A 26,532-nucleotide genomic window follows, 5' to 3' on the forward strand; every position below is an offset into this window, starting at 1 on the left:
AATAATAACACCCATTTACATAGTCTTTTATTTTATGACATGCTGCTTAATTATTTTTCTGATGGGTTTCCCTGCAGAAAGAACAGACACCGTCAAATTCTGCCATACAGGAACTTCAGGGAATCTTGGTCAGGATTGCTTTATTTATTTTTATTGAATATAAATTATTATTATTATCACTTAAAAAATGTATATATTTTTATATGAAAGTAAATATGTTTTTAATAAAAAAATAAATAATGTAATAATAATGCACTGCAATTGAAAACCAGCTGTTAGCATGGTAATGGAATCTTTCTGTTAGACTTCCGTCAAGCGCCCTCCTCCCTCCTCCTCGCCTGGGACACGCCCTCCATCACCATCACCGAAGTCCGAGCTAGAGAAAGCCCTGCACAGACGGAGGGAAGCATTGAAGGCTGCAAAGAATAACAGTCAGTCAAAAACACACACACATTTCACCACATTTTCTCTGTCCCTTGAGCCAGATCATCCGTTAAACTTTTCAACTCTTCCCCTCCAGCAAATCCCAGTAGTGTTCTGGATCTGACGCAGATTGAGCAAACCCAGCCAGAACCAGGCCAGCACACAAGGGAACAGGACACACCGCAACACACACCAACCACAGTATGCACTGACCTACTCAAGCCCTCATAGGAGCTCATAGGTTGTGAGTATCTGCTCTTTTATGCAGAGCCATAAAATAAAGCACACACAAAATATGTCTTCCTGCACCAGCGCAATTCATCCAAACTAACCAAACACATGTGACTAAAAAATTGAAATGCCTTGAGTTACATACTATTTTTAAAATGCAATACTTGCAGAAGTTCAGCCGTAATGTGACTTGACAGCAGCAAGAAAATGTGGGTGTTTTTTTTTTTTTTTTGGCTGGGTCAAACCATTTAATCCCAATTGTTCAGCTATTTTTTCTTTTTTGTTTGGTTCAAAAATAGTTTCTATATTCAATTTCCACATCTTCCAAATCCATAACAGAAAATATTTTATATACTGTATGATTCAGCATATTAACATATATTGTCATTAAAAAAAGTTTAGTTTTTTTTAGAAAGAAATGAATACTTGATCACTAATTGATCAAAAAGTGACAGTAAAGACTTTTACATTGTAAAAAAAAAAAAAAAAAAGTCTCTTTCACATGAATGTCATACTCATCAAAGTATCAAAGTTTCCACAAAAATATTAAGCAGCACAACTGTTTTTAACGTTGATAATAATAACAAATGTTTTTGAGCAGCAAATCAGCATATTAGAATGATTTCTGAAGGATCATGTGACACTGAAGACTGGAGTAATGTCTACTGAAAATTCAGTTTTGAAATCACAGAAATAAATTACATTTTAAATATATTAAACAGAAAACAATTATTTTAAATTGTATTAATATTTTAGATTATTACTGTAATTTTGATCAAATAAATGCAGTCTTAGTGAGCATAAGAGACTGTTACAAAAACATTTTAAAAATCTTACCAACCCCAAACTTTTGAACAGTAGTATACATTCCATTTGTACAAGAGGTTGCTTGAATGAAATAAAAATCGCAAGAGATCTCAGATATTATAATCTCAACAATGTTGTTTAGCAAATTTAAGCACAGTTTGAGACAAAGTCTGGGATTTCAGGATAACTCAAATATTCTTCACATGTCTAATTATCTAAACTGTCTCATCCACAGTCATTTTTTATCTTTATACTATTCCTGCATGTCAACAATTTGAGTCTGTTTTAGTTTTTTCTGGCTTATTTCAGAAGAGACAAAATTGATACTTAAAGGGGTGGTATCGCACACAGTTTCTGCCAATCTCATGTTAATCTCGAGTACCTATAGAGTAGTAGTGTATCCTTCATATCTCCGAAAAGTCTTTAGTTTTATCATATTTATAAAAGATACATACGCTGTACCGAGTCTTTCCGAAAACAGCCGAGCGCCTGGAGGCGTGCCGTGTGAGCAGAGCTAAAGAGTGACAAGCACGCGCAGCTTTTGTGTAACGATCGTCTGCGAGCTATCAACGGTCAGCTAAACAAATGTATTTAAACACACACAATACACCATTGCATTATCCCTGGATAACTTTTGAATCACTGTAATGAATGATGAATAATAATTTATGAATTCACTACGTTCGTGTTGTTTACATTATATGCACTTAGGCGCCTATTGCCAACAAAACAGACATTTGAAGCAGTTTTACTCACCACCTGCGGTTCCGACTCATGACCGGGATCATTATCGCTGTGACCGCTCCATCTTTCAGTTTCAAACGATCTGTAAATCCAGCGTGGAACTGGGCCTTGTTTATGAAACCATAAGCGCCGATCGTGAGGGCTCGAGCAGCCACGGAAAAACACAAGATATTCTCCATTCATTTTAACCAATAAAAAAGTGATTGCAACTATCAGTTTCTATGGTTATTTTAATAACAAATATCAAGAGCGCATCAATGTAATGTGTGAGTACAAAACTCTCAGCTCCACTTAACGCTGGGTTCTTTGGGAAGCAAGGTTATCTTTCCCTCACAACCAAAAACACACTTCTTTGGTGACATTGTTGATTTTGTATAGTCCTGTGACCTGTGCAGCGCTGCCTGCCGACGACTTCCATAAAGCCGATCGCACGTTGATGGGAGTGGCCTTGCTCTCTCACTCTGGTCGACATGTGCGCGCGCGCTCTTCCGGATGAAGTGCCCATACAAGGAATTATGAACTTTATGACGTTGCAAGGGCCCATACTCGAAAAAAAAGATTGCAAAGTTTATGAGGATTTGGAATAGCATTATACCCCCCTTTTAAAACTGATAAATCTATCCTCCTAAGCTGTGAAAGAGCAACCCCTGGGCAATAACTTCTGTTTGTAAGAAACATATTAGTTGAAGTATTAGCTTGAGAACATGTACAGATCTTTTAGTGGTATAATGTTTGATTATTTTCTTCGCTTTGATGAACTTTGAATGTCTAAAAGGTTTTAATAGTAGTGAAACGAAATCCCCTCAGTCCCACAGTCTTATACTTTGGCTGGACCATTCTCCCTGAACAAAGTCATTGACACATGCTTTGTTTATGTGAGAAGCATTTCTAGAGGGGCGTTGGTGACTAGCCTTGAACATGCGCCAATCTAGTGTGTTTTCAAATGGCTTTGGCTAGACTAGTATTAACCTTGTAATGTCCCGCTCTGTAATTACAAGCCACTAGTGTGAACTTATCCCCCTTTAAAAATATTACTGTTTCTTGAACCTGGATATTTTTTCCTCATTCAGCATTGGTCTTTCTCTCACAGAAATTGGTGTTTTCGCCAACAATAGAGAAAAGAAACAATTTTGGGTCATCAATCACACACAACTATTATTCCGGAGACAAATTTTTAAAATAACAGACAATAAATTGATGCTATTTATACATCTATTGACTGAGCTGTAATGAAATGTGTTATTCTTTTTCAAATTGTTCACATGCCAACATGACAATAAAGCACTATTGAATGGAATATATAAAGCAGTTTAGTTTAAATGGGTGGCTTAAGTGTCTGAAGCTTTGTGAAAGTGTGTATAGCCACGGGCCTGAGGAGGTTTCATTTATGGCCACCCTGAAGAGACATTGTGAGAGGTGGCTGATCTTTGTGACACTCTAAATTCTTCATTAAGGAGGCAAGATTTTGGCAAGATTTTCGTAAGGTGCTGTTATACAGAAAAATACTTTGGTTTAGGTAGAAATGAACCCCTTTTCTGGAGCTAAACACATGCAAAGACAACATAAGACTCTTCTTTTGAAACATCAATGGAAAGAGCAATTTTTTAAAGGTTCATGATATTTCTTTTCAGTATGAAGTTCAAAATGTTGATGTAGTCAAATCATGATTGCACATGATTGCACATTTCTATAGTTTTTTCTTCTTTTCCCCCCATCAAGTGCAATTTAAAAACACTCAATTTTTTTTATTAATATTACATGAAAGCTACTAGAAAAAAAATATCCGATAATGCCGTTTTAATGCCCTTCAATACACTACTGTTCAAAGGTTCTGAAAGGAGTCTTTAAAGCTCACCAAGGCTGCATTTTTTTTTAGCAAAAATACAGTAAAAACAGTAATGTTGTGATCCTTCAGAAGTTATTCTAGAATGCTGATCAATGTTGAAAACCGTTGTGCTGCTTAACATTTTTGTGGACACTGTGATACTTTTTTTTTCAGGATTCTTTGATAAATAGAAAGTTCAAAAGAACAGCATTTATTTGAAATTAATTTAATGCAGCCTTGCTCTTAATAACAGTATTAATTTCTTTAAAAACAAATCTTACTGATGGTAGTGTGTGCATAAAGCTAATCAAAACAAATAAATAAAAAAAAAATTAAAGTGAATAAGGTCTTTCAGACCTTGATGGGATGTAAAGGTCTTTTTGGTAGTCTACAAGGCTGGAAAATCATTCAGGATGGCTTTAAAGCATCTCCTGTTGACTTGAGGTCAGTGATTAAATGTTTGCTTGGTTCATTCACTGGCATTTTGGATGAACAACTTCTATGTTTCACATTGTCTGCTGTGAATTTGATCCTTGAAATTTTGCATCTTTCCCCATCCACTCCACAGAGAAGCATTTTATTCTGTCCTAAACGCACACTAGATCAGATTTATACAATGGTGTGACGTTTGTCATGCCTCGTTACACAACAGGATTTCATTTCCTCCGGTGAGCTGCAGCTGCTGTGATGTTGTTGTGCAGTGAAACAAGAGATGTGTGTGTCTGTGCTAAGGCTCAGTGACGCCTTTCCACTGCTTTCACACACTTAGGCACAATTTCCAGTGCGGCTTAGAACTCTTCATGGGGTTAAATCTTCCCGGACACAAGATGAAACTTTATTCCCTGCTCACTCTCTCTTTCTTCCCTTTTCTCTCCCTTTTACTCTGTTCCTCACCTTACCCTGGTCTGCAACAGAGAATAACACACACTGTACACTCCAATTCAGGGCTGTTTTTGAGAAGTGTTCTGTGTCATTGTGAATTGAAGAGCTTTGTGGAATTTTTCCAGATATAGTTTCAAGCCTAAGGAAAGCCATGAGGTTGTTTGTAATGCCACACATTGTGAATCTGGGAAACAACAATAAACTACTGTTGTTCATGAAAAACAATATATATTGTTATTGTTATATATAGATATTTCAAGAGTTTAGGTTTAAAAGTCTTTTGTAAAAGCTAAGATGTATTTTGTATGCATTTTCTCCATTGGTACACCTTTATTTATGAAGCATTCGTTGGTGTGTTGCCTCCATATTTAACAATACATGTTAATGTTCCATCAGATTTAAGTTACATCTTATGATCGGCTGAAATGACAAATTCTAGTGTTTTTAAATGATTTCTGGAAATTTTAAACAAATTTAGTCACTGTTTTAGTATGCAGTCAGTCACATTTGAAGTAAACATGTAATTTGGTAACAATGGTAACCAAGTTTTATTGTTTTGTTTTCCTTCATATTTAAAATATTTAACAATTATAAAATCTATTCCTCATATGTTAATTGTTTAATCAAACTTGTAGGGTCGTAAAAAACAAATACTACTGTATCTGCCACTACTGTGTGTGTATATATTGTGTGTGTATGTGTGTGTATATATATATATATATATATATATTGTGTGTGCGTTTTTGTGATTTATGTATTACGCTGGTATTACGACATTAACATAAAATATGAGGAAATTTCATGAGTCCTAATATTTAAAATAGCTTTAAAAACATACTAAACAATGTTTTATTAAAAATGTAAAAATGCAAAATGTTTTCTGTGATGGGTAGGTTTAGGGGTAGAGATGGTGTAGGGGGATAGAATGTACAGTTTGTACAGTATAAAAACCATTACGCCAATGGAATCTCCTCACTTTGATAGCAAAACAAACCTGTGTGTGTGTGTGTGTGTGTGTGTGTGTGTGTGTGTGTGTGTGTGTATACATACACACAACCTTCAAACTACATGCGGAAGAGATGAGATCAGAAACTGGGATGATAAAGGCTCTGGAAAGCATCTGGATCCTTTTACAGCGAGAAAGTTTTTCATCAATTTCAACTACATTTCCCAGCAGCGTGCAAAAGATAATCGATAATCAACTCACACTTTTACTAGCTCTTCTGTCTTGCTAGTAGTGTATTTGGTTTTGTTGACGTTTCTGGTTTGCCATTTGTTGAAAATGTAAGTTGTAAATTAGTAAATATCTTGCTCAATTGTAGTCTCTCTATCTTCTTCTGGCCTACAGGTTTCTCTTAATCGACGTACTATATTCTGTCAATCTCAACAAGCTTATAATGATGAAACACCATGCTGGGCTGCAGCCGTTACTGTCTGTCTTGTGTTTGCTTTTTTTTTTTTTTTTGATCATGTTCTGTAACACTTGTCTTGCACCATATTCAAGCAACACAAAACAACCTCAATTTGGAGCCCAGCTTGTGTGTGTATGTATGTGTAAAACACTTAATTTAGACTGTTTTGTTAGTCATTTTGTTTATTTTCCAAACAGAATGATTGCCTGGTGGGGAGCCAGAGTAACTTGTAATGCTGGTCTCAAATCTTCTCTCTCTGCGGATGCCTCCAGCAACCCCCTCCACTCCTGCCGTGTGCAAATAGCTATTTTTTTTCCACAGATGTCACCCATTGTACACTTGCTGTCAAAATGCTGTCTTCTCATCATGTAACTTTGGTGCACTTTTTCAGAGCTGCGTTTCTCTCCTTAAAAGGTGCAATGTTAGTAAATTTAGGATTTATATAAATCAATTAAGAGGTAAACAAGATAACGAACATGTTGTGAGTTGATTCAACGCATCACATTCTTGGAGAGTGGTCTGTAGTTTCACAGCACAGCTGTGGGTTTGTGTTTTCTCTCACTTGTTAACACAAAACAGTCCATTCACACTCTTTCACACAAACACATAAACACACACAAACACTTGTATGAAGCGGACACTGCTGCCCTTTTGAACAGGCTGGATAATTGGCCCCATTCAGTCACTGTGTGTGTCAGTATCTGTTGTCTGTATATAGTGAGAAGAGGATGTGGCGAAGGAAGTGATGGGTTGTTTTATGCCTCTTCATAATTGAAGAACAAATGGGGGAAGGAGTTCATTGTCTGAGTTTTCTGAAATCCCACTAGCATTTTAGAATTTAAATCAATAATAGTAAAAGTTTTATATATTTAAATTATGTAATTAAATGCAGAAAGTATGTATTTAAATCTGAAATGTAATATTTCACAGGGCAACTATATTTTTAGTATTTAAAAATATTATATTTTATAATTTATTATATTTTATATATATAGTTTTTATATTTTTTATAAATAGGTCCCACTATATAATTGTATAAAATTAATTTTGTAATAATGTAATTTTTATCTTGCAGGTAAATCTGGAGCACATGGAATGGAAAAGACCTCAGGAAGGAAAATATGGACACACTTAATTAAATTAATTTTGTGGGCAAAATTAGATCTCAATCACAATAATTATATTGGTATTAGATCTCAATCACAATAATTATATTGGTATAAGTCTTTTTGGAAATGTTTACTGTGTCTACTGTGATATTAAAAGATATCAAAAATTTTGGGTGGGCTTTACTTAAAATAAACATTTATGTTTTTTTTGTTTTTTTTAATGTATAAACCATCTATAAGCACTAAAGCATATGACAAAGGAATGTTTTTGCTAGATGAGGTGAGTCAGTTTACAGTCTTGCACTAAAAATGATATTTTGACATGAATTATAATTAAGATGAATTCGATGTCATGCAGTCAGGTCAGACAAACCCTACTGTGATAATATTAGGCAGACAGGAGATGAAGTCACATCAAGACGTCATTTAGTAGAGATGGTCACAGAGTTGCAGCCGCTTCCGGAGTTGAATGTTTCGGAAAGATCTGACAGAGGCTGTTTTATTTCTCCAGCACCTGACAGGACACAAAGGTACATTGAAACACGCTTGTTTTTTGAATATAGATGCTACGAATGGTGGTTGCCATTATGTGAGTGTGAGAATGTGTGAAAGAGAATCGCACCCAGGATCCCCTCCTGCACCAGTTCCTCTTCAATCGCTATCAGACGATTGTATTTGTCCATTTGCTCCCCTCCTCTCATCCCGCCCAGTTTGAGAAAGGACACGCCTGACCCTACAGCCTTTAAACACATACAATATGGTGAGGTACAAAACTAAAATCCTGGGACTCAAAATCTAATTAAACTGGAAAAGTTTTAGGACTTTGAAAAATGTAAAACAAAAAAGAAGAAATATTTAAAATTCTGCATCATAGGTCACTAATAAAATCAGCAAAATTCTTTTTAGTTTTCATGCACTTTTTGTGCAAATATGCTAAGATAATATTTTGTAATAAAAAAAAATTCTAAATTGGAAAAAAATATTGGTTTGTGTTTAACATTTCGTTTCAAATTTATGATAAAAATGCAATTTCGTGAACTTCATTAGTTGTTTGACTGGTATATTCATAGGCACATGTTAAGGAACTAAATGATTCTGATTTCAATATTATTATTTTATTAAAAGACTATATGCATGTCACTGAGAAATGTAACAAGAAATATGAACAACCCACCAGGTCAATAATTGATGTATCGCCATAGCCAGCAGCCAGTATCGTCTCTACATCTCAATACACACAGGGAAGACTTGTGTACTTATTACAGTCAATATATTTAGACTTATACATTATACTTCTACAAATTATTGTCAAAACGACTTATGCTAGAACACACAGTTGTCACTTAGTGTACTGTTTGCTTATGTTTGGGGCCTACCTTTCTGCTCTGCTATGCTTTGTATCAGGTCAGAGATGGTCATATCATTGTGGTGCCTATTAATGGCCCCAGTGACCCCAGGTGGGAGGGGTTTCGCATCACTCCAGCAAGGACAGAGATTGGATGCAGCATCTGCAATTAGGCAGCAAGACTGCCCAATCACTGAGGCCAGTCTCTCCCACTGATCTACATCCTAAACTCAGAGACGCACTGTCAGTCTACCAGATGAGCTGCATGAGCACTTGGTAAAGTCACTTACACAGATAAATAAGTGGTTAAATACTTGTTTTTTTTAAACTCACCTCTTTCCTGAAAGGATCAATGAGGGATTTGATAGCTGGATATTTATTAATCAGCCCCTCATACATGTCTACCAACTCATCTGGGGATTTGTGACAGCCTGACATGACCTCATACTTCCCACGGGACTAGAAGTCAGCAAGAGACACATTTAAAATGGTTACTGTATGTTATTAAGACTTTCATTTTGAAAGTACTTGCATAAGTGAATATGAGCCTTATAATTTCCCTTTTCTGTTTTCCCATCACTCACATAGTCCATGAGGCCCTGTGCTGCACAGTTTATAGCCAAGCGCAGGTCTGAACCCAGAGGCAATGCCAGGTTAGCACAAGCTTCTGTGACCAGATCAAGAGCCTGTTCGGGATGTTCAAACCCAACCTCTAACGCTCCCTCATCTGATATACCTATAGGCTGAGACAGGTGAGTGATATCATTTGATGTTGAAAAGAAATTAGGCTAAACGTCTCATAATGAAATATTGGCAACATATGGCAAAACTGAAATGGTTTCAGACTCTATACTAATTTGAGGTCATTACCTTAACCTCCTACAAAAAAGTTCTTAATGTTATTTAAGTTATTCACAGAATTATTTGTTTACATTCACTACCGTTCAAAAGTTTGTGGCTGGTGAGATTTTAAGATTTTAATGTTTTTGAAAAATCTCTTATGCACACCAAAGCTGCGTTTATTTTTGATTAAAAAAAATATGCTAAATGGTAATATTGTAAAAGATTAATACAATTTAAAATAATTGTTTTTAAATATTTTTATAATGTTTTAAAATGTAATTTATTCCTGTGATGGCAAAGCACCATTGCTCCAGTCTTCAGTGTCACATGATCCTTCACAAATCATTTTTATATGCTGATTTGATGCTCAAGAAACATATCTTATTATTATCAATGTTGAAAACAATTGTGCTGCTTAATATTTTTGAGGAAATCTTGATACTTTTTTTCAGGATGTCATAATGTTATGAAGGTCTTTACTGAGGCTATGGCATCAGTGCTTTGAGGTTCCCACAATTCAGTGCACCACTAATAGCCTCCCATCTAAACATAAATATATGTTTATTGTGTGACATGCTGTTAAGTGGTTCAATCGCCATTCATAAGCCCTGCACGCGATTTTGGACTGTTTATTTCATTCAGATGGTGATGTGCAGATAATTATCCCATCAAAGCATGTGTGCTGCTTGATGCTTTTGTGTGAGCCGGAGCATACGGCATTATGTTCTTTTGTCAATGAGTCAAACCATATGAAAGCATCCTTACCCCTGCTTTATATGCCGATCCATTCAAAACTCTCCTTATTTCACACTGCAGCTCAAGGCCCATGCTGATGACCTGCAAGGTCAACACACACATACACATACACATAGATAAACAGTAGGGACAACAGCGAGAGCAGTCAGGACAGTATTAACACTTCTGAGCCATACACAGCCTAGTTTACTAAAAGCCCAGCTAACAGGGAACGTTCTCAGAACATTGGCTAACGTTCTGGCAAGGTTTTCAGTTAGGAACAAACATTCTGCCAGTAACATTAATAAATTGTTCATTCAAAGTTATCTAATCTTTAATAATGTTAGCACAAAAACATTAATAATGCATTGTTCATGGAGCCTTTTTTAGTTGGATGTCTGTCTAAATTTTTTTCAGTATATTCAGAGAACATTCAAAAGTAACTTTCCCATAATGTTTGCAGAATGGAACGTTCCCTTAACTCTTTCCTCACTAGTGCAACCCCTTCAGCCATGACTTATTCACAATACAGCACTAGCCTCGAGTACCTTATTGCTTTTATAAAGCGGTTACCACACAATACAAATATTAAAGCCAAAAATATGTATCAATGCAACTTTCATGAAGTAAACTTTCCCTAAAAGCCTTCCTTCCGCCAGAAAAAATAGTCCCTGACCTTGAACAGCAACAGAAGTTGCATTATTACGCCATTAGATGGCAGCAAAGACTGTCTTTATGAGTGTGTCAGTGAGTAGCGAAGACTTTTACATTGAAATACTGAATTGTTGTGAACATGGAACAAGACGCAACTGACAAATGCTTTGACTAGCGCTGTCAGTCACAGGAAAACCCCTTAACTGTTAAAATGACAAGATAATACATCAGACATTTAAACAATTTTTTTATTATGAACATAGGACTGACCTGAAGGAAAATGCTAAATCTGAATGCAGGTAATAAACTTGCTCAATCGATCTCTTTCTCACAACACTCTTCTACATAATACAGTAAGCTTCAATGAACAATATCAATTGAGAACATACAGTTTACGTTGCTAAGAGTGGTTGCTAAGGGTGTTGTGTAGTGATACACAGAACCATTGGGTGAAGTGGTCATAGCCGTGTTTTATTGTGAATAAAACACAGCTATTGACCAAGCAGAATCAAGGACAGGAACTAACCATTTTATAAATCAAAAGAAAGGACAGAGCCTCTGCTTTTAAACAACAACAACAAAAACTTTTTTATTTTAGCTTCATTCTTTTTTATCAACACTTGATAAAGGTATATTTCATTTGTGTTTAAGTGGTTTAAGTGTGAAAAGGTAGGATCTTTGAGCTTATGCATACTTCTCTGACTCTTTGCGATGAGCTGGGCATAAGGATGAGCTCCTCCAGAAGGTTGAGTTTACCCATAGAGTTCTTTCCGCAGCTCAGTATTGTAATCATTGGTACAGGCAAGTGCATCTCATTCTGAGCCTAAAGCAGTTCACGGGAAGTGAAGGAAAAGGATAAAAAGGAGATTTACATCTGTATAGTGATCAGTATATTTCTGTATAATAATTCCAGCAGAACACAAGCCTTCTCCCACAATGCAGTTCTTCTCAAGTACACAGATGTTTACTTGACGATTAACATGTATCACATGTGTTTGATTTTACACGCACTTTAAACGTTTGTCTTCATTCGGACTAAAGCAATATTTATGGGTTCAAGCGCATAGAACTGAAACCCTATTGTAATTGTTAACATTTCCAACAATCAGCATTCTCCCCTAAAAGTGATCAGGCAGACCAAACTGTAAGTTGTAGAGACTTGAATCTCTGAGGGCTGGTAGTACTCACCTTGTCTAAAATGTCACCAAGGCTCTGTCACAGGTTCAGGGTGTGACACCGGCTCTTCCTGTTGTTTGTCTTGTCCTGTCATTTTTTGCAGCTCGTGATTGGAGTATCAGCGCTACGGTGCTTAATCACGAGCTAATCTCCCACACCTGTCGCTCGTTCCCTCTACCCTTTATGTGCCCAGCTGTGTCTATCCCTTGTTGTCAGTTGATCACTTCATGTCGCGTGGACGTTACATGTCGGTACTGCATTTTGGTTTGTGTTTTACCTGTTTGATTTTGTGTTCAGGACCCGTAGACGAGGAGTTTCTAGCAAGTTAGATTCTCTTGTTGGGCTCGTGCTCGTCTTCCGCTGGGTCGTCCTGTCTCCTGCTTTCTCGGTGGTCTCTCCTGCCTGTGTGTCAGCTGTCGTGTGCGCAAGACACAGCGAGAGCCACCAAACAGTTTCCTCAAACTGTCACCAGTTACTTTGACTATTATTTTTGGTGTCTCAGGTTTCACCCTGAATAAACTTGTTCTTTTGTTCACCGCAACTTGAGTCCTCCTTTCATTCACCGCCCGACAGAATCAACTGAACCACGATGGACTCAGCGAACGAACTAGAGTTACGACAAGCTATTGCTCAACAGGGCATTCTGTTAGGACGGCAGCAGGAGGAGTTGTCAGCTTCTCATCATGCCATGACGGAGATGTCACGCCAGCTAGCCGAGGTTACCCGGCGGCTCGAACGGCTTCAGCCCCATCCTCCCGTGGTTCCCACTACACCAGGTCTACCTGACACTGAGGTGGCAAACCCCCGCCGATCTGAACCCCGCCTTAACCCACCTGCTCCATATTCCGGTGAGCCCAACTCATGTCGCTCATTTCTGTCACAGTGCTCATTGACTTTTTCACTACAGCCTTCCTGCTTCTTGACGGAGAAGTCGAAGGTAGCCTTCGTCATCATGCACCTGGCCGGGCTTGCAAGAGAGTGGGGAACAGCTATGTGGGACAATGAGCATGATTGCTGCAGGTCATACGAGGATTTCTCAGCGGAGCTTCGCAAGGTATTTGACCGTTCGTCACTGGGCACCGAGGCGGCACGGGCATTGTCGCTGTTACAACAGGGGGCTCGGTCCGTATCGGAATATTCGATCGAGTTCCGTACACTCGCAGCATCCTGTGGGTGGAATTCGAAGGCACAGTGGGACCATTTTCTCCATGGCTTAGCTGAGTACATTAAGGATGAGATTTACTCGCTGGAATTACCCCCCGCGCTTGACGGACTGGTGGACCTCGCTATCCGGGTTGACAACCGGATTTCCATTCGTTCCCAGCATCGAAGGGCGGGGTTTCCTCACAGATCCGTCAGCAACGCACAGAGCACGGGAGTGGTTACATCACAACAGTCCGGCCTATCTGAGGAGGGGGGCGGTCCAGCGATTTCTGGGGTTCGCCAATTTTTACCGACGATTCATTCGGAACTTTAGCCAGGTCGCCCTGCCACTGACGAATCTCACCTCCACACGAATTCGTTTCTGTTGGTCAACGCAGGCTCAGAAGGCGTTTGAGCAACTAAAGCGCCGCTTTGTTTCGGCCCCGATTCTCACTAATCCCGACCCGTCTCGTCAATTCATTGTGGAGGTGGATGCATCAGAGGTAGGAGTGGGAGCGATTTTGTCTCAGAGGTCACCTTCGGACGACAGAGTACACCCATGCGCATTCTTTTCTCATCGTCTCACTCCTTCGGAACGGAATTACGACATCGGGAATAGAGAGTTACTGGCTGTTAAGTTGGCATTGGAGGAGTGGCGTCACTGGTTAGAGGGCGCGGGGGTTCCATTCTTAGTTTGGACCGACCACAAGAACTTAGAATATATTCGGTCCGCGAGGAGGCTAAATTCTCGGCAGGCTCGCTGGGCATTATTCTTCGGCCGGTTTGTGTTTAACATCTCCTATCGCCCCGGTAGTAAGAACGGTAAGCCCGATGCGCTCTCACGGATTTTTGAGGCTGAGGCTAGTCCCACTTCCCCGGTGACCATTGTGGCCCCCAGTCAGGTGGTCGCAGCGGTTACCTGGGGAGTGGAGTCCAGGGTACGTGAGGCGTTACACGACGTCACGATTCCCGCGGGGTGCCCAGTGGGTCTACTGTTCGTGCCGGAGTCGGTCCGAACTGGCGTTCTTCAGTGGGGTCACTCATCCGGTCTAGCTTGCCACCCGGGAGCGGCTCGAACGTGTGCGTTAATCAGGCAGCGGTTCTGGTGGCCCTCGCTGGCGCAGGATACTCGGAAGTTCGTATCTGCCTGTCCGGCGTGTGCGGTGGGTAAGGGCTCTAATCGACCCTCGGCAGGGCTACTCCGACCGCTGTCAATCCCTTCAAGACCCTGGTCACACATAGCCATGGACTTTGTCACGGGCCTACCCCCGTCTAGTGGCAATACCGTGGTTCTTACCGTGGTGGACAGGTTCTCGAAGGCGGTTCATTTTGTTCCCCTCCCCAAACTACCCTCAGCGAGGGAGACAGCGGTCATTGTCTTAGACCACGTTTTTCGCATTCATGGCCTCCCGGTGGACGTGGTTTCTGACAGGGGTCCCCAGTTTGTGTCAAGGTTTTGGACAGAATTCTGTCGACAGCTGGGGGCGACGGCGAGCCTATCTTCCGGTTATCACCCGCAGACGAACGGTCAGGCTGAGCGAGCCAACCAGGACTTAGAGAGAGTCCTGCGCTGTGTGGCGTCGGCAGAGCCGTCTACTTGGAGTTCCAGGTTAACCATGGTCGAGTACGCACATAACTCGCTCCCTGTCTCGTCTACGGGATTATCACCCTTCCAGTGTTGTTTAGGCTACCAGCCCCCATTATTTCCCTCCCAAGAATCCGATGCCATTGTTCCATCCGCGCATTCGTTCATTCAGAGGTGCCTTCGTACGTGGAGGCTCGCCAGAGAAGCCCTTTCACGGACTGGCGAGAGGAACAAGGCGTCAGCGGATCGTCACCGTTCTAAGCCCCCACTTTACGTGTGTGGTCAAAGGGTTTGGCTGTCAGCCCAGGACATTCCCCTCAAGCTTCCCGCACGTAAACTGGGACCCAAATTCATTGGACCGTACATCATAACCAAGGTGCTTAACCCGGTGACGGTTCGACTTAAATTACCGCCCCAATTTAAGAGAATTCACCCGGTGTTCCATGTTTCCAAGATCAAGCCCGTTATTCGCTCCCCACTTCAGCCCCAGACCTCTGCTCCGCCGCCTCCCAGACTCATCGAGGGGTTGCCTGCCTACACGGTAAGGCGACTTCTTGATGTGAGACGGAGGGGCAGAGGCCATCAATATCTGGTAGACTGGGAGGGTTATGGTCCGGAGGAGAGATGCTGGATTCCAGCTCGGGACGTGCTGGACCGCACTCTTATTGACCAATTCCATCGGCGTCATGGTGAGTCCTCTGGGGACGCCAGGAGGCGTCCCTGAGGGGGGGGGTTCTGTCACAGGTTCAGGGTGTGACACCGGCTCTTCCTGTTGTTTGTCTTGTCCTGTCATTTTTTGGCAGCTCGTGATTGGAGTATCAGCGCTACGGTGCTTAATCACGAGCTAATCTCCCACACCTGTCGCTCGTTCCCTCTACCCTTTATGTGCCCAGCTGTGTCTATCCCTTGTTGTCAGTTGATCACTTCATGTCGCGTGGACGTTACATGTCGGTACTGCATTTTGGTTTGTGTTTTACCTGTTTGATTTTGTGTTCAGGACCCGTAGACGAGGAGTTTCTAGCAAGTTAGATTCTCTTGTTGGGCTCGTGCTCGTCTTCCGCTGGGTCGTCCTGTCTCCTGCTTTCTCGGTGGTCTCTCCTGCCTGTGTGTCAGCTGTCGTGTGCGCAAGACACAGCGAGAGCCACCAAACAGTTTCCTCAAACTGTCACCAGTTACTTTGACTATTATTTTTGGTGTCTCAGGTTTCACCCTGAATAAACTTGTTCTTTTGTTCACCGCAACTTGAGTCCTCCTTTCATTCACCGCCCGACAGGCTCGCCATTGGCCTGACGGTATCACTACAGCGATTAAAAAGTATGAAATCGTCTTATATGATTGGAATCCTTGGCTCAAGATGGACAAAATGGATCAGACTAATTTGATTAGAAATTTTCGTATATTTTTGTATTTTTTGAAAAACCTACTTTTGCGAACTAATCCTAGGTTTTTGGCCCGATTGGAACCAAACCCATGCAGAAAGATTCTTTGGAGTCTGATTGTCAATAATTATCAAAAAACCTCAAAATTTCGATTCATGGATGTGACGGGATGCCAAAACGTTCGCATGGTGAGCATGGTCACTTTTACTAAAAGGGCTATCCCTCGTGAACTTGACTTGAAAATTGGCATGTGGTGTCTTTGTCCAAGGTGTCAAGACTGCCTTTGAGGACATTTGTGTATCTCAAAAAATGCGTCTGCCATCGGCCAATGAAGTTTGAGCAGCTATCAGACGAGGTTAACGGAGGCCGATCGGAATGAAACTCGCTGGGACTGTTTGACTCAAGGCCCTAGAGGCCTGTGAGAAATTCAAAAGAAATCGGCTACCGAGGGGCGCCTTCACGTTTTTCACGCACGTAAAGGATTGCATATCACACTATTTTTCACCCACGACATTCATACCAAATGGTAGAACTCCTCATTCTGAGTAACTTTGCCTCTAGGACCGCCGCTGTCAATCTAATCATTCATTAAATATAGGAGATTATTTCAAAAACCTACTTTCTCAAACTAGTCCTAGGTTTTTGGCTCAACCTCGATAACTGTTAAAACTGTTAAAAACTGTTAAAAAGCTTTAAAACATATATTTCCTTAGTAAATTGCCTGTTTTTGGCTGTAAATGATTTTTTCCATCTATGATCTAGGTGGCTACAGGCTTTCTTAAAGCTCTGCATGTGCTTAAATGCTTTAAAATGCTTGAACCCCGTTACTTGCTGCTTGCAGCTATATTTTTTTTATTATTGTTTCTAGGTGATTTGAAATTTTGTGCTCAGTAAAAAAAATCAAAGAAATTAATATTTTTATTCAGCAAAGATGTATTAAAAGATTATATGTAATATTATTTATAATGTTACAAAAAAAATTCTATTTTAAGTAAATGTTTTCATTCACCAAAAAAAAAAAAAAAATGTGTCAACATTTCCACAAAAATATTAAGCAGCACAACACTGACAATAATAATAATAATTTTACTGTATTTTTGATTAAATAAATGCAGCCTTTTTACGCATAAAAGTGATCATAAAGTCTTACCAACCCTACATTTTTGAGTGGTAGTGTACCTGCAGGACTCTTAATGATGTGATATGTCGGTATAGGGGTGCTCCTAAAAGTCTGGCAGCGGTTTTAGCCACCACCAAAGAAATAACACCAACTGCCGTGGCCCCTGGCAGCCTTGGCTCTGGGGGTTCTGCAGGAGGGAGTAGCTTCTCCGTGCTGTTTCCTTTTTTACCTGGGAACAAAGACATAGTGACAGCAAGAGAAAGTGTTGGTGACGGAGAGGTCAGATTAAAGGATGTGCGGTTTAAAGTGCCCTATACATGATCTGAATCTTAAAGGAGAGATGAAGCATCAATGTCATAAATACCAGCGTAAATGTCCAATAACAGTGGGGTTACTGTCTGAGATAAAGTGAAAAGCATTCAACTGATTGTGTGATGTCGACATGGCGGTCACCACGAGAGATGACCCACTCCATTAAGAATAAAACAGCTTTTTTTAAGTCATTGATATGACTGAAGGCCATCATTTCAAACATATCTTTCAAAAGTACTATTCATTTCTGTAGGGGTAAAAGGTTTTTTACAGTAGAAAAGTTTCTCACCTTTAAATATCTTTTTGATTTCTCTAAGATTTCAAGAAAGTTTGGAATGAAAATGTGAAATAAAGTACTAAGCGGCTTTGTAGCTGAAATCAGCTCCCAAAAGGGTTTCTATGAAAGAGAGAAGTGTGGAATCTTTCAGACTGTTTTTACATAAGGTGACAGATCAGTTAGATTGGCTGGAATCTCGTGTAACCTTCTGTCTTTGAATCCCACAGGCATGACTTGCTGCACTAGCACAGGTTGTTGTCCTCCTGTGGCTACCTCACTTAAGCTGGCTCTGATCTCTCTACTAAATATAGAGAGATCATATACTATATGTGAGATCTCAAATTTGCAACACAACTAAAAACCCTGTAGAAATGGCAAAACATTAGTCTCCTTTACCTTTATCACCATTTTTCTTGTCTTTGGCAGGGGGCAGTGTGGGAGTGGCCTGGGGCGGAGCCTCAGACACTGTTTCATTACTCAACTCCTTCTCTCTGTTAAGACTGCCTTTGTGCTCCAGGTAACGTGCCATCAAAAAATCTCTGCAGAACATACAAACTACCTCAGTCTTGCATGTGCGTATTAAAACTTGGTTATAATAGCAACCTTCATGTCAAAATGTGGGTGGATCTTTGCTTGTGTATTTTCTGTATTGTATGTGTGATCACCTGAGTATTTTGTCTACATGGTTTTGGTCAGTGGGGTTGAAGCCTTGCAGCATTGGACTGAGATGCTCTCTGATCCACTTCAGAGCTGCTGTGTTGGAGAGACATTGCTGGTCGCTATTAGAAACCGCCTCCCCAGACTCTGCCATACCATCAGCCAAACCATCACAAGAGCCCCCCATCACTGCACTGCACACCATCTATGATTTACAGAAAAGGTCACTGAAATTCAAAATGTGCCCCCATAATAAATTCCACTGTATTTGTAAAATCTTTATATATTATTACAGAATTTATTAATGTTATGAATTATGAATAGGCTTGGACTGCTGGTAACCCAATGCACAGGACAATGGTGGCATGAGAATAAAAATATTCATGATTCTAAAGCTGAAACACAGATTTATTTTAGATGAATATGTTTGCACTCTGTCACTATCTAGATAGACTTAAAATAATGTAGGCCACTTTTTACTGGTCACATAAGACATTTGGCATTATCAGGACCCACAAATATTGTGGGACCCATTGCATTATTGCATTAAATATCAGGACCCATTGCATTATTATACATTATATTCAACATTATATATAGTAGATTAATGTAGTACTGACACTAAAACTCTGTAAACCTGTTTTTTTTCTCACATAGTAATTTTCATTTTGGGTGAACTATGCTCAAAACATGTTGTCACTATCCACAATACGATATTGTTTCATTTTTGTATTGTGATATATTGTGACACGATATATTGTTACACCCCTAATATATATATATATATATATATACACTACCGGTCAAACATTACTATTTTTAATGTTTTTGAATGAAGTCTCTTATGCTCATTAAGGCTGCATTTATTTCATAATAAATACAGAAAAAACAATAATATTGTGAAATATTATTACAATTTAAAATTATGGTTTTCTATTTTAATATACTTTAAAATATAATTTATTTCTGTGATGCAAAGCTAAATTGTCAGCATCATTACTCCAGTCTTCAGTGTCACATGATCCTTCAGAAATCATTGTAATATGCTGATTTATTATCAATGTTGGAAACAGTTGTGCTGCTTAATATTATTTTATAACCTGTGATACTTTTTCAGGATTCTTTGATAAATAAAAAGTTAAAAAATATCAGCATTTATTTAAAATAGAAATCTTTTGTAACAATATACACTACTGTTCAAAAGTTTGGGGTCAAATTTTTTCTTTCTTTTTTTTTGAAAGAAATTAATACTTTTATTCAGCACGGATGTGTTAAATTGATAAAAAGTGATAGTAAAGATTTATATTGTTAGAAAAGATTTATATTTTGAATAAATGCTGTTCTTTTTAACCTTTTATTCATCAAAGAATCCTGGAAAAAGTATCACAGGTTCCAAAAAAATATTAAACAACACAACTGTTTTCAACATTGATAATAACTGAGTATCAAATCAGCATATTAGAATGATTGCTGAAGGATCATGTGACACTGAAGACTGGAGTAATGATGCTGAAAATTCAGCTTTGCATCACAGAAATAAATTATATTTTAAAGTATATTAAAATAGAAAACCATCATTTTAAATTGAAATAATATTTCACAATATTATTGTTTTTTCTGTATTTATTATGAAATAAATGCAGCCTTAATGAGCATAAGAGACTTTGTTCAAAAACATTAAAAATAGTAATGTTTCCAAACGTTTGACCGGTAGTGTATATATATACTGTATATATTATTACTATTTTAATATTTTATTTTAATATTTAATATTGCTTTATTTTAGTTAACAAAAACAATTTTTAATAGTTCTACTTAACAATAAAACCACTGAAAACATGTGGAGTTGTGGACTGGTTATAAAAAGTGCTCTTATACAGCTCAAAAATCATTTCCAGAGAATAATCAAAACAATAATAATATAAGCATTATATAAAAAAAGTTCAATAGTACTTATTTGCACACACAGCTTCAGCCGTTTAAGAAATATACTGCTATTTCTTCTCAAGATGTTCATGATCAGGAATACAAGCCATTTCAAGACTGAAAAGACCAAGATCTGAATATAATAATCTGCACATGAACTGTTGATCTGATGTGTGCTGGTGTTTGCTACTTGATGTCAAGATGGATTTCTTTGGATTTCAATGTCAAAATGTGTGGATACACAATAAGTGAAGTGCCAAATATAGTTAGATTGATGTGATGAGGATGCTTCATTTATCCTGTTCTTTATCTCTACAACCATACTAAACAGTGTTGTAGATGAGTGATTTCTCTCAATCTCTGCAAAGGAGAGCTTCAGTTGACACTGAAGATGAGTCTGTTTGGGATTGGGTAATGCTAATGAAAAAGTCAGAGGTCAGAAAGTTCTTATTGAAAAGTGTGACATCACTTTTCAGCACTGCAGTGTTTCCAATCCTCTCTTCCTATCTATATTTCTTCCAACTTTTCTTTCCCTTTTTATGTACTGTTCCCCTCCCCTCCTCCTTTCACCTCTCCTCTCCTCCCTCCAGCTCGTGCCTACAGTCAGGCTGTTCCCTGTCCCGCTGTATTACCGTCATAAGCCCTGAATGTGACAAACCCAAACAGCAGCACTCTGAACTGCAATATGGCCACTGTGCCAGAAGACATAATGCTTATTTCGCAAACACAAACAGAGCGATAGAGAGAAAGCAAAACAGATGGAGAATGAGAGACAGAGAGCGATCTGATGGTCACACATAGTGGTTGGTTGCTGAGGCAAGCACGTCACTGTATAAACGCACACACTCTCCTACTCTAATTGTTCTGTGTTTCTCTGTGTGCATGAGTATGTGGACGTGCTGTGACCTAAATTTATCATTGTGTCACCACAAATTTCTTCTGTGAACTGTACAGCATGGTGCAAATGGCACAAGGTGAAAGGTTACAGGGCGGGCAACCAGTTTCTAGTTCCTCACAACCATCAAAACAGAGACACTTAGATCTGATATCCACCTTGTTGCCTACATAAAGCAACATTTGACTGGCGTTAATTTCATTATTTTAGGCCTGCTTAATGTAACACACCTAAACCCCATGTGACAAATGGGTAGCTGCTCTGAAATGCAGGAAAAACTTGTGGATAATTTAAGAATCTACCTTTTCCTCATTTCTGATGATGCAGTGCACTTCGGTCTGAACTGCTGTCAATCCTTTTCCGTCAAACACCTCCCTTCCGGTGATTTTACTAATCACAGGAGTACAGGAGAGCCTGGAAAAATAGTTTGCCTGAAAAGAGCAGTGAGTAGGCAGTTATTGATTTCGTTTCATTATGTTGGTGTGTAATTATGGGGATCTGACCTACATCAATACTGACTCGTAATTCTAAAACGGGTATAATCATAATTCTAAGATGAAATGTTTTCAGTTGTCATATTTCAAAAGCATATGTATGTTGAGTTGTCCCACCAGATAACCATAGATATCATCCGGCTTCTGCCAAAACATCTCGTTCAGCACGCTCTCTATCTTCTGCGGGACCCCGTTGGACCTGTAATACTCTGCGGCTTTGTTCTTCAAGTCGTAAAACTCCTGGTCCTGTTTTGATACTTTGCTATGGCTCACGAATCCTTTGTATGACATGATTGTTTGTTTACGACAGAATTTCAACATTTGTTTACAGTCTTTCGCTGTCATGTGCGCGTCCTCGCAGGGTTTGTTGATGATCTGTGGTTGCTCGGCAACCTCAGATGTAACACCGCGAGAATTGAGATTGCGTTTCTCTTTCATAACGCATTTAATTGGAACGAGCTCAATATTTGACGCTGTTGTGACCTCCATAAATCTAACAGGACCCTCCGTTCCTCTTGACGTAAAATACTGCGTTCATTGATGGACAGTGTTTATGGTAGGCTATACATATATGTCTAGTAACTCTAACATGCTAAATATTTCTAGACGTTTTGTTCCTAACCTTCACAAGCCTTAAATTAGGCTACTTTGAATGATAGATTTGATAATACATAATCAAACTTAATAATAATAATAATAATAAAAACTACATGCACTCGCAAACGTTGAGATGAACTAGCACCATTATTCGTAGCCCTAACAATTAGGCCTAACTGTTACTAGGCTAAAAACATATATAGTGGCCTATATGTTGCCTATATTTTATTTAATTATTTTAAATATGTTTATTTCTATTTCAGAAAACCTGAACCAACAAACTTCACCATATCAAAATATTTGGCCGCATGGTTTGGTTCTCTGTGTCAGGCTGTTGGTTAAGATTCAGCGAATTTAACATTTATTGACGTTAATCTTACTCTCGCGGCCCATGTGATATCAATGAAAATTGTAATACAAGGATTAGGCTATTCACTGTTAAAGAGAACGTTTTTTTAGTTGAAAATATTATAATGTTATCAGAGATACCCTAGTTTACCAGTGTCGTGTCAATATAGGGGCTCCAAGTTTATAAGGTATTTCAAATTTAACGTAGGCTATATTAGGCTATAGCTAATATAGACCATTTAACTAGACACTTATGTTACGGCTTTACAAAGACACTAGCCTAAATGTCTCTAAATACTTTACTGTAATGGGAAAACCTGAATTTGGTTATTCTACGTGTTCAAAAAGTAAACAAAAACTAAACGAAAAAGGCGGTAACGTAAAAAAAAAAAAAAAATGTAGCCTTTAACCCCACCGCGAAAGTCATAACATTTTCTTTCTGATTAAACAAACAAACATCCTGACTGATAAAGAAAGAAAAATAGCTTGTATTATAGAATAAAAAAAATAGTAAAATAAAATAATAATAATAATAGTAGAATAATACAAGTATGCTATTATTTGGCGGGTATATAGATTAATAATAGCCTAATTAGTAGTAGTAGCCTATACGCATCGAAGTGAGGATCTGCGCGGTTGCTGTTGCTTAGCCTGATGGAAATGTAAGCGTGTACAAAATGAATGTATGCACTCCACATTAATTATTCTATCAAGTGCAAAAGTTGTTGCCATTTCAAGTTATTATTTGTTTGTTTGTTTGGATGGTTAGATGGTATGAATAGGCCTAGCAGCAGGGCGCCAGTGCCACTTTAATGTTAACCGATGGTTTAATTTTATAGGCCTATAAAAGACAATCTGTCACTACAATCTGCCTTACAGCCTGTTATACGGAAAATTATTAGTTTTTGTTTATTTATTTTTAAACCTTTAAATCCTTGAAAACAAGTCCTGAAAGTGAGGTTTAAGTATATTTGTATATATGTAAATATTTTGTAACAATGTTTAGTTGACAATAATATATATTTTTTTAACACTAAAGAAAAGGCTGCAATGTGAATACACATTTGTTTTGGTTCATTTTTAAAAATTCACTCTGACTTTACTAGTTATTAGTTTTAACTTTATAAATGATTAATTACGCAGTTTTGTCCGATATAAAGTATGAATTATTACAAAGATACTATTTTATACTTTAATGTATATTTTAATTTTCATACAGCCTTCTTTCTGAATTTACATTTTAAACCTTGCATTTGTATGATTTTCTACAAACATAACTTACAGCTGAGTTCGTAGGCTCTTTAACGACATATAACCTATACAATTTTGCATGCAGTATAAATTAGTTAATAAACTGTGAATTATTAATAATTAAGCACATTATTTGAAATGTTTTGATTTAGGAGTTTAAAGAGAGGTCTTTTAAATATTTATTTTGCCAGCACATGTCAGATTTTTTTTACTCCTGTTGACCGTTTTATATTAATTAATTACATTTTTTTTCCGATGTTCCTTGTGCCCTATTAATAAAACATATTCAGTCTGCAAAAATCCAGGATGCGTCTAAAGGAATGAAATTAGAGTACGTAGCAGCGTCAACGGCAGTTTTCTATCCAGACTTTTTTTAAATCATATATGCCTATATGTTACGAGCTAATGTGAGAATTAATTTACATTCAATTTGCCAAATATAACATTTTTCAGGATAGGATATTTTCACCCAAGTTTTTTTTTTTTTTTTTTTTTTTTTTTTTTTGGCGAAAATTATGAGCTACAAATCAATTTGCGTTGTTAGTTCAGTAGCCTAAGTTAAAGGTCGGTGCCTTGATTAACTATGGAAAATTAGGCTAGTTTATGGTTATTTATTTATTTATTTATTTTCACGACACATGCATTAAGGCTAGATATTCCTAGGGTTTGATTATTAAAAGAGATTAGGCTATAGGCGGAAATTAACGCCATCTTAACATAATCTTATCAGAATGAACTGAGAGCATTATTTACACGGAACATTATGGAGTAGGCCTAAAAACAATTTCTTTTTTACTTTTCCAAATTTAAGGCCTATGTGACACGCGCTTCTGCTCGAGACCGGGCTCAGGTTCACGCGGAGGTCAGTCGCTCCAGGACAGGAAGTCATCGAGAGGGCACCATCGTCACTGACGTCACGGACTAGAGCGCGTTTCATTGGCTTTTCCTGCGCTTGGCTGGGTAGTGCAGATGTGGAAGACACAAATAATATCTGACACAAAAAAAATATGCTTGCTTAAACATGGACCGAGCCTCCATCGTATTTCCGCATGGAGCAAAAGCAGTATGATTTTAGAGGAAACAGGTATTGATGTTGCAGTTTTTTTCAGCGCATCGCTACACAGAGCATTGCGGGGGAAACACAGTAAACATTCACAGAGAAATCAGTTAGGATGCAGTCAAGTAGCTTAGTTAAGTTCTCTAATGTCATGCACAGGGAATGCGTCAGATCTGATGATGAATAAGTGGGAAAACACCTCTGTATTTACAATTTCCCTCTAATTAATAGAACATTAAGATTAACAAAAAATGATGGTCTTTAAACATAAATGTTTTCAAATATATTTCTTGACCTAAAAATCACTTTAAGCAGATATTTATACAGGCATCCACTGCGGTCACCGCGGAGTTCAAGTGAACATGCCTGCATGTTACTGTCGCCACCAGCCGGCCACGTCTGCGCACTCTCAAACTACACATGCACCTAAAGCTATCATTGTGACATAGCCCAGCCTATGTATTTTCTTTCATATATTATCCCGCCTACGAGAACTTGCACATTTTGCATTGAATATGCGTCACAAAAATTCAAATTAATTTCCCTAAAAGCAATAGATAAATATAGCATAACGTTCATGTAATTTAGGTTGCAGTGATTGATTCGATTTATAGCCTATATCAAGCAATATGATCTATAATAAAATTCTTAATTAACTCTTTGACTAATAATGCAGAACTTTATACTAGGCTATAAACGTAAATTAACATTCACTTGACTACTGTTAATTTGATTAAGAATGTTTATTGACTTACATTTTGTTGAGGATACATCCATAGACACTCTCTTTAGGACAACCCGAAAGTAATGTGATACAGACAAACCAAGTCCATATCTCCAGCTCTATACTGCATAAAAGAGTCATAAAAATCACAAGAGGACATTAGTCACCAAACAAAGAGAATACGCTATGGCTAAAGCGCCCTGTTTAAACAGACCTGTGCCTGTTTTGGGGAGACCGCATGGGCCTGTGAAGAAGCCCAGGCTTTTCAACACTGTTAGAGACATCCACATTGTCAAGACATGTGACTGCCAGTGGGTCAGACACTCCCAGATAGGCTACATTTGCTGTCTGATTTGTTCCTCCTTGTATAACTTCTTGGAGCCTAAAGCAGTGTTGTCACATTTGTATTATTTGGTTTTTAAAAAGTTCTAGAAAGTAGGTTAATTTTAATGTTTTTATTTCTTCGTGTCAAGCATAGACCAACCATCTCGCACTCAACCACTTGTTGCTTTGTTAAGGCAAGTAATCACATATTTTTAAGACATGCATCGTGTGCATCATAACAAACACTGAATATAATG

At 38.4% G+C, this 26,532-nt stretch overlaps 2 protein-coding genes across 9 annotated transcripts in view; one reads left to right on the top strand and one right to left on the bottom strand.

Annotated features, from left to right (window-relative positions):
- Window positions 1–7,602, top strand: part of shtn1 (shootin 1) — a 34,369-nt gene extending 26,767 nt beyond the window's left edge. For 3 of the 5 annotated variants that reach the window (XM_051867544.1, XM_051867547.1, XM_051867546.1), the window contains exons 14-17: window positions 78–128; window positions 305–431; window positions 521–667; window positions 7,400–7,602. In XM_051867544.1, coding sequence (XP_051723504.1) covers window positions 78–128; window positions 305–431; window positions 521–654 — 312 coding nt within the window. In that variant the 3' untranslated portion in view covers window positions 655–667; window positions 7,400–7,602. Of the gene's footprint in view, window positions 1–77; window positions 129–304; window positions 432–520 lie in introns of all 5 variants that reach the window. The other 2 variants (XR_007925844.1, XM_051867545.1) reach the window with 2 other exon arrangements.
- Window positions 7,449–26,532, bottom strand: eno4 (enolase 4). Of its 4 annotated transcripts, none has more exons than XM_051867542.1 (14): window positions 26,166–26,532; window positions 25,983–26,075; window positions 21,783–21,911; window positions 18,668–18,864; window positions 18,399–18,541; window positions 17,473–17,642; window positions 11,705–11,833; window positions 10,387–10,458; window positions 9,363–9,521; window positions 9,112–9,237; window positions 8,810–9,002; window positions 8,608–8,660; window positions 8,056–8,173; window positions 7,449–7,947 (listed from the first exon to the last, which is right to left on the bottom strand). In XM_051867542.1, exons 2-14 carry the CDS (start codon window positions 25,998–26,000, stop codon window positions 7,856–7,858), a joined length of 1,599 nt encoding a protein of 532 aa, XP_051723502.1. In that variant the 5' UTR covers window positions 26,001–26,075; window positions 26,166–26,532; the 3' UTR covers window positions 7,449–7,855. The 4 variants fall into 4 exon arrangements, with proteins under 4 accessions (XP_051723502.1, XP_051723503.1, XP_051723501.1 ...); XM_051867543.1 differs by having other exon boundaries at window positions 25,983–26,070; window positions 26,166–26,235; XM_051867541.1 differs by lacking the exons at window positions 25,983–26,075; window positions 26,166–26,532 and adding an exon at window positions 22,092–25,943 and having other exon boundaries at window positions 8,608–8,654.

Source organism: Ctenopharyngodon idella, chromosome 17 (genome assembly GCF_019924925.1).
Source record: "Ctenopharyngodon idella isolate HZGC_01 chromosome 17, HZGC01, whole genome shotgun sequence".
Classification (NCBI taxonomy): Eukaryota; Metazoa; Chordata; class Actinopteri; order Cypriniformes; family Xenocyprididae; genus Ctenopharyngodon; species Ctenopharyngodon idella.

What these genes read in the sequence shown, in the direction of transcription:
- eno4 (XM_051867540.1), bottom strand. Translation starts at nt 22,463, where the DNA reads ATGGAGGTCACAACAGCGTCAAATATTGAGCTCGTTCCAATTAAATGC. An exon ending in CATCGCAAAGAGTCAGAGAA is followed by an intron (nt 10,459 to 11,704) that starts GTATGCATAAGC and finishes TTGACCTTGCAG; the next exon opens with GTCATCAGCATGGGCCTTGA. An exon ending in ATACATCAATTATTGACCTG is followed by an intron (nt 8,174 to 8,607) that starts GTGGGTTGTTCA and finishes ATGTGTTTAAAG; the next exon opens with GCTGTAGGGTCAGGCGTGTC.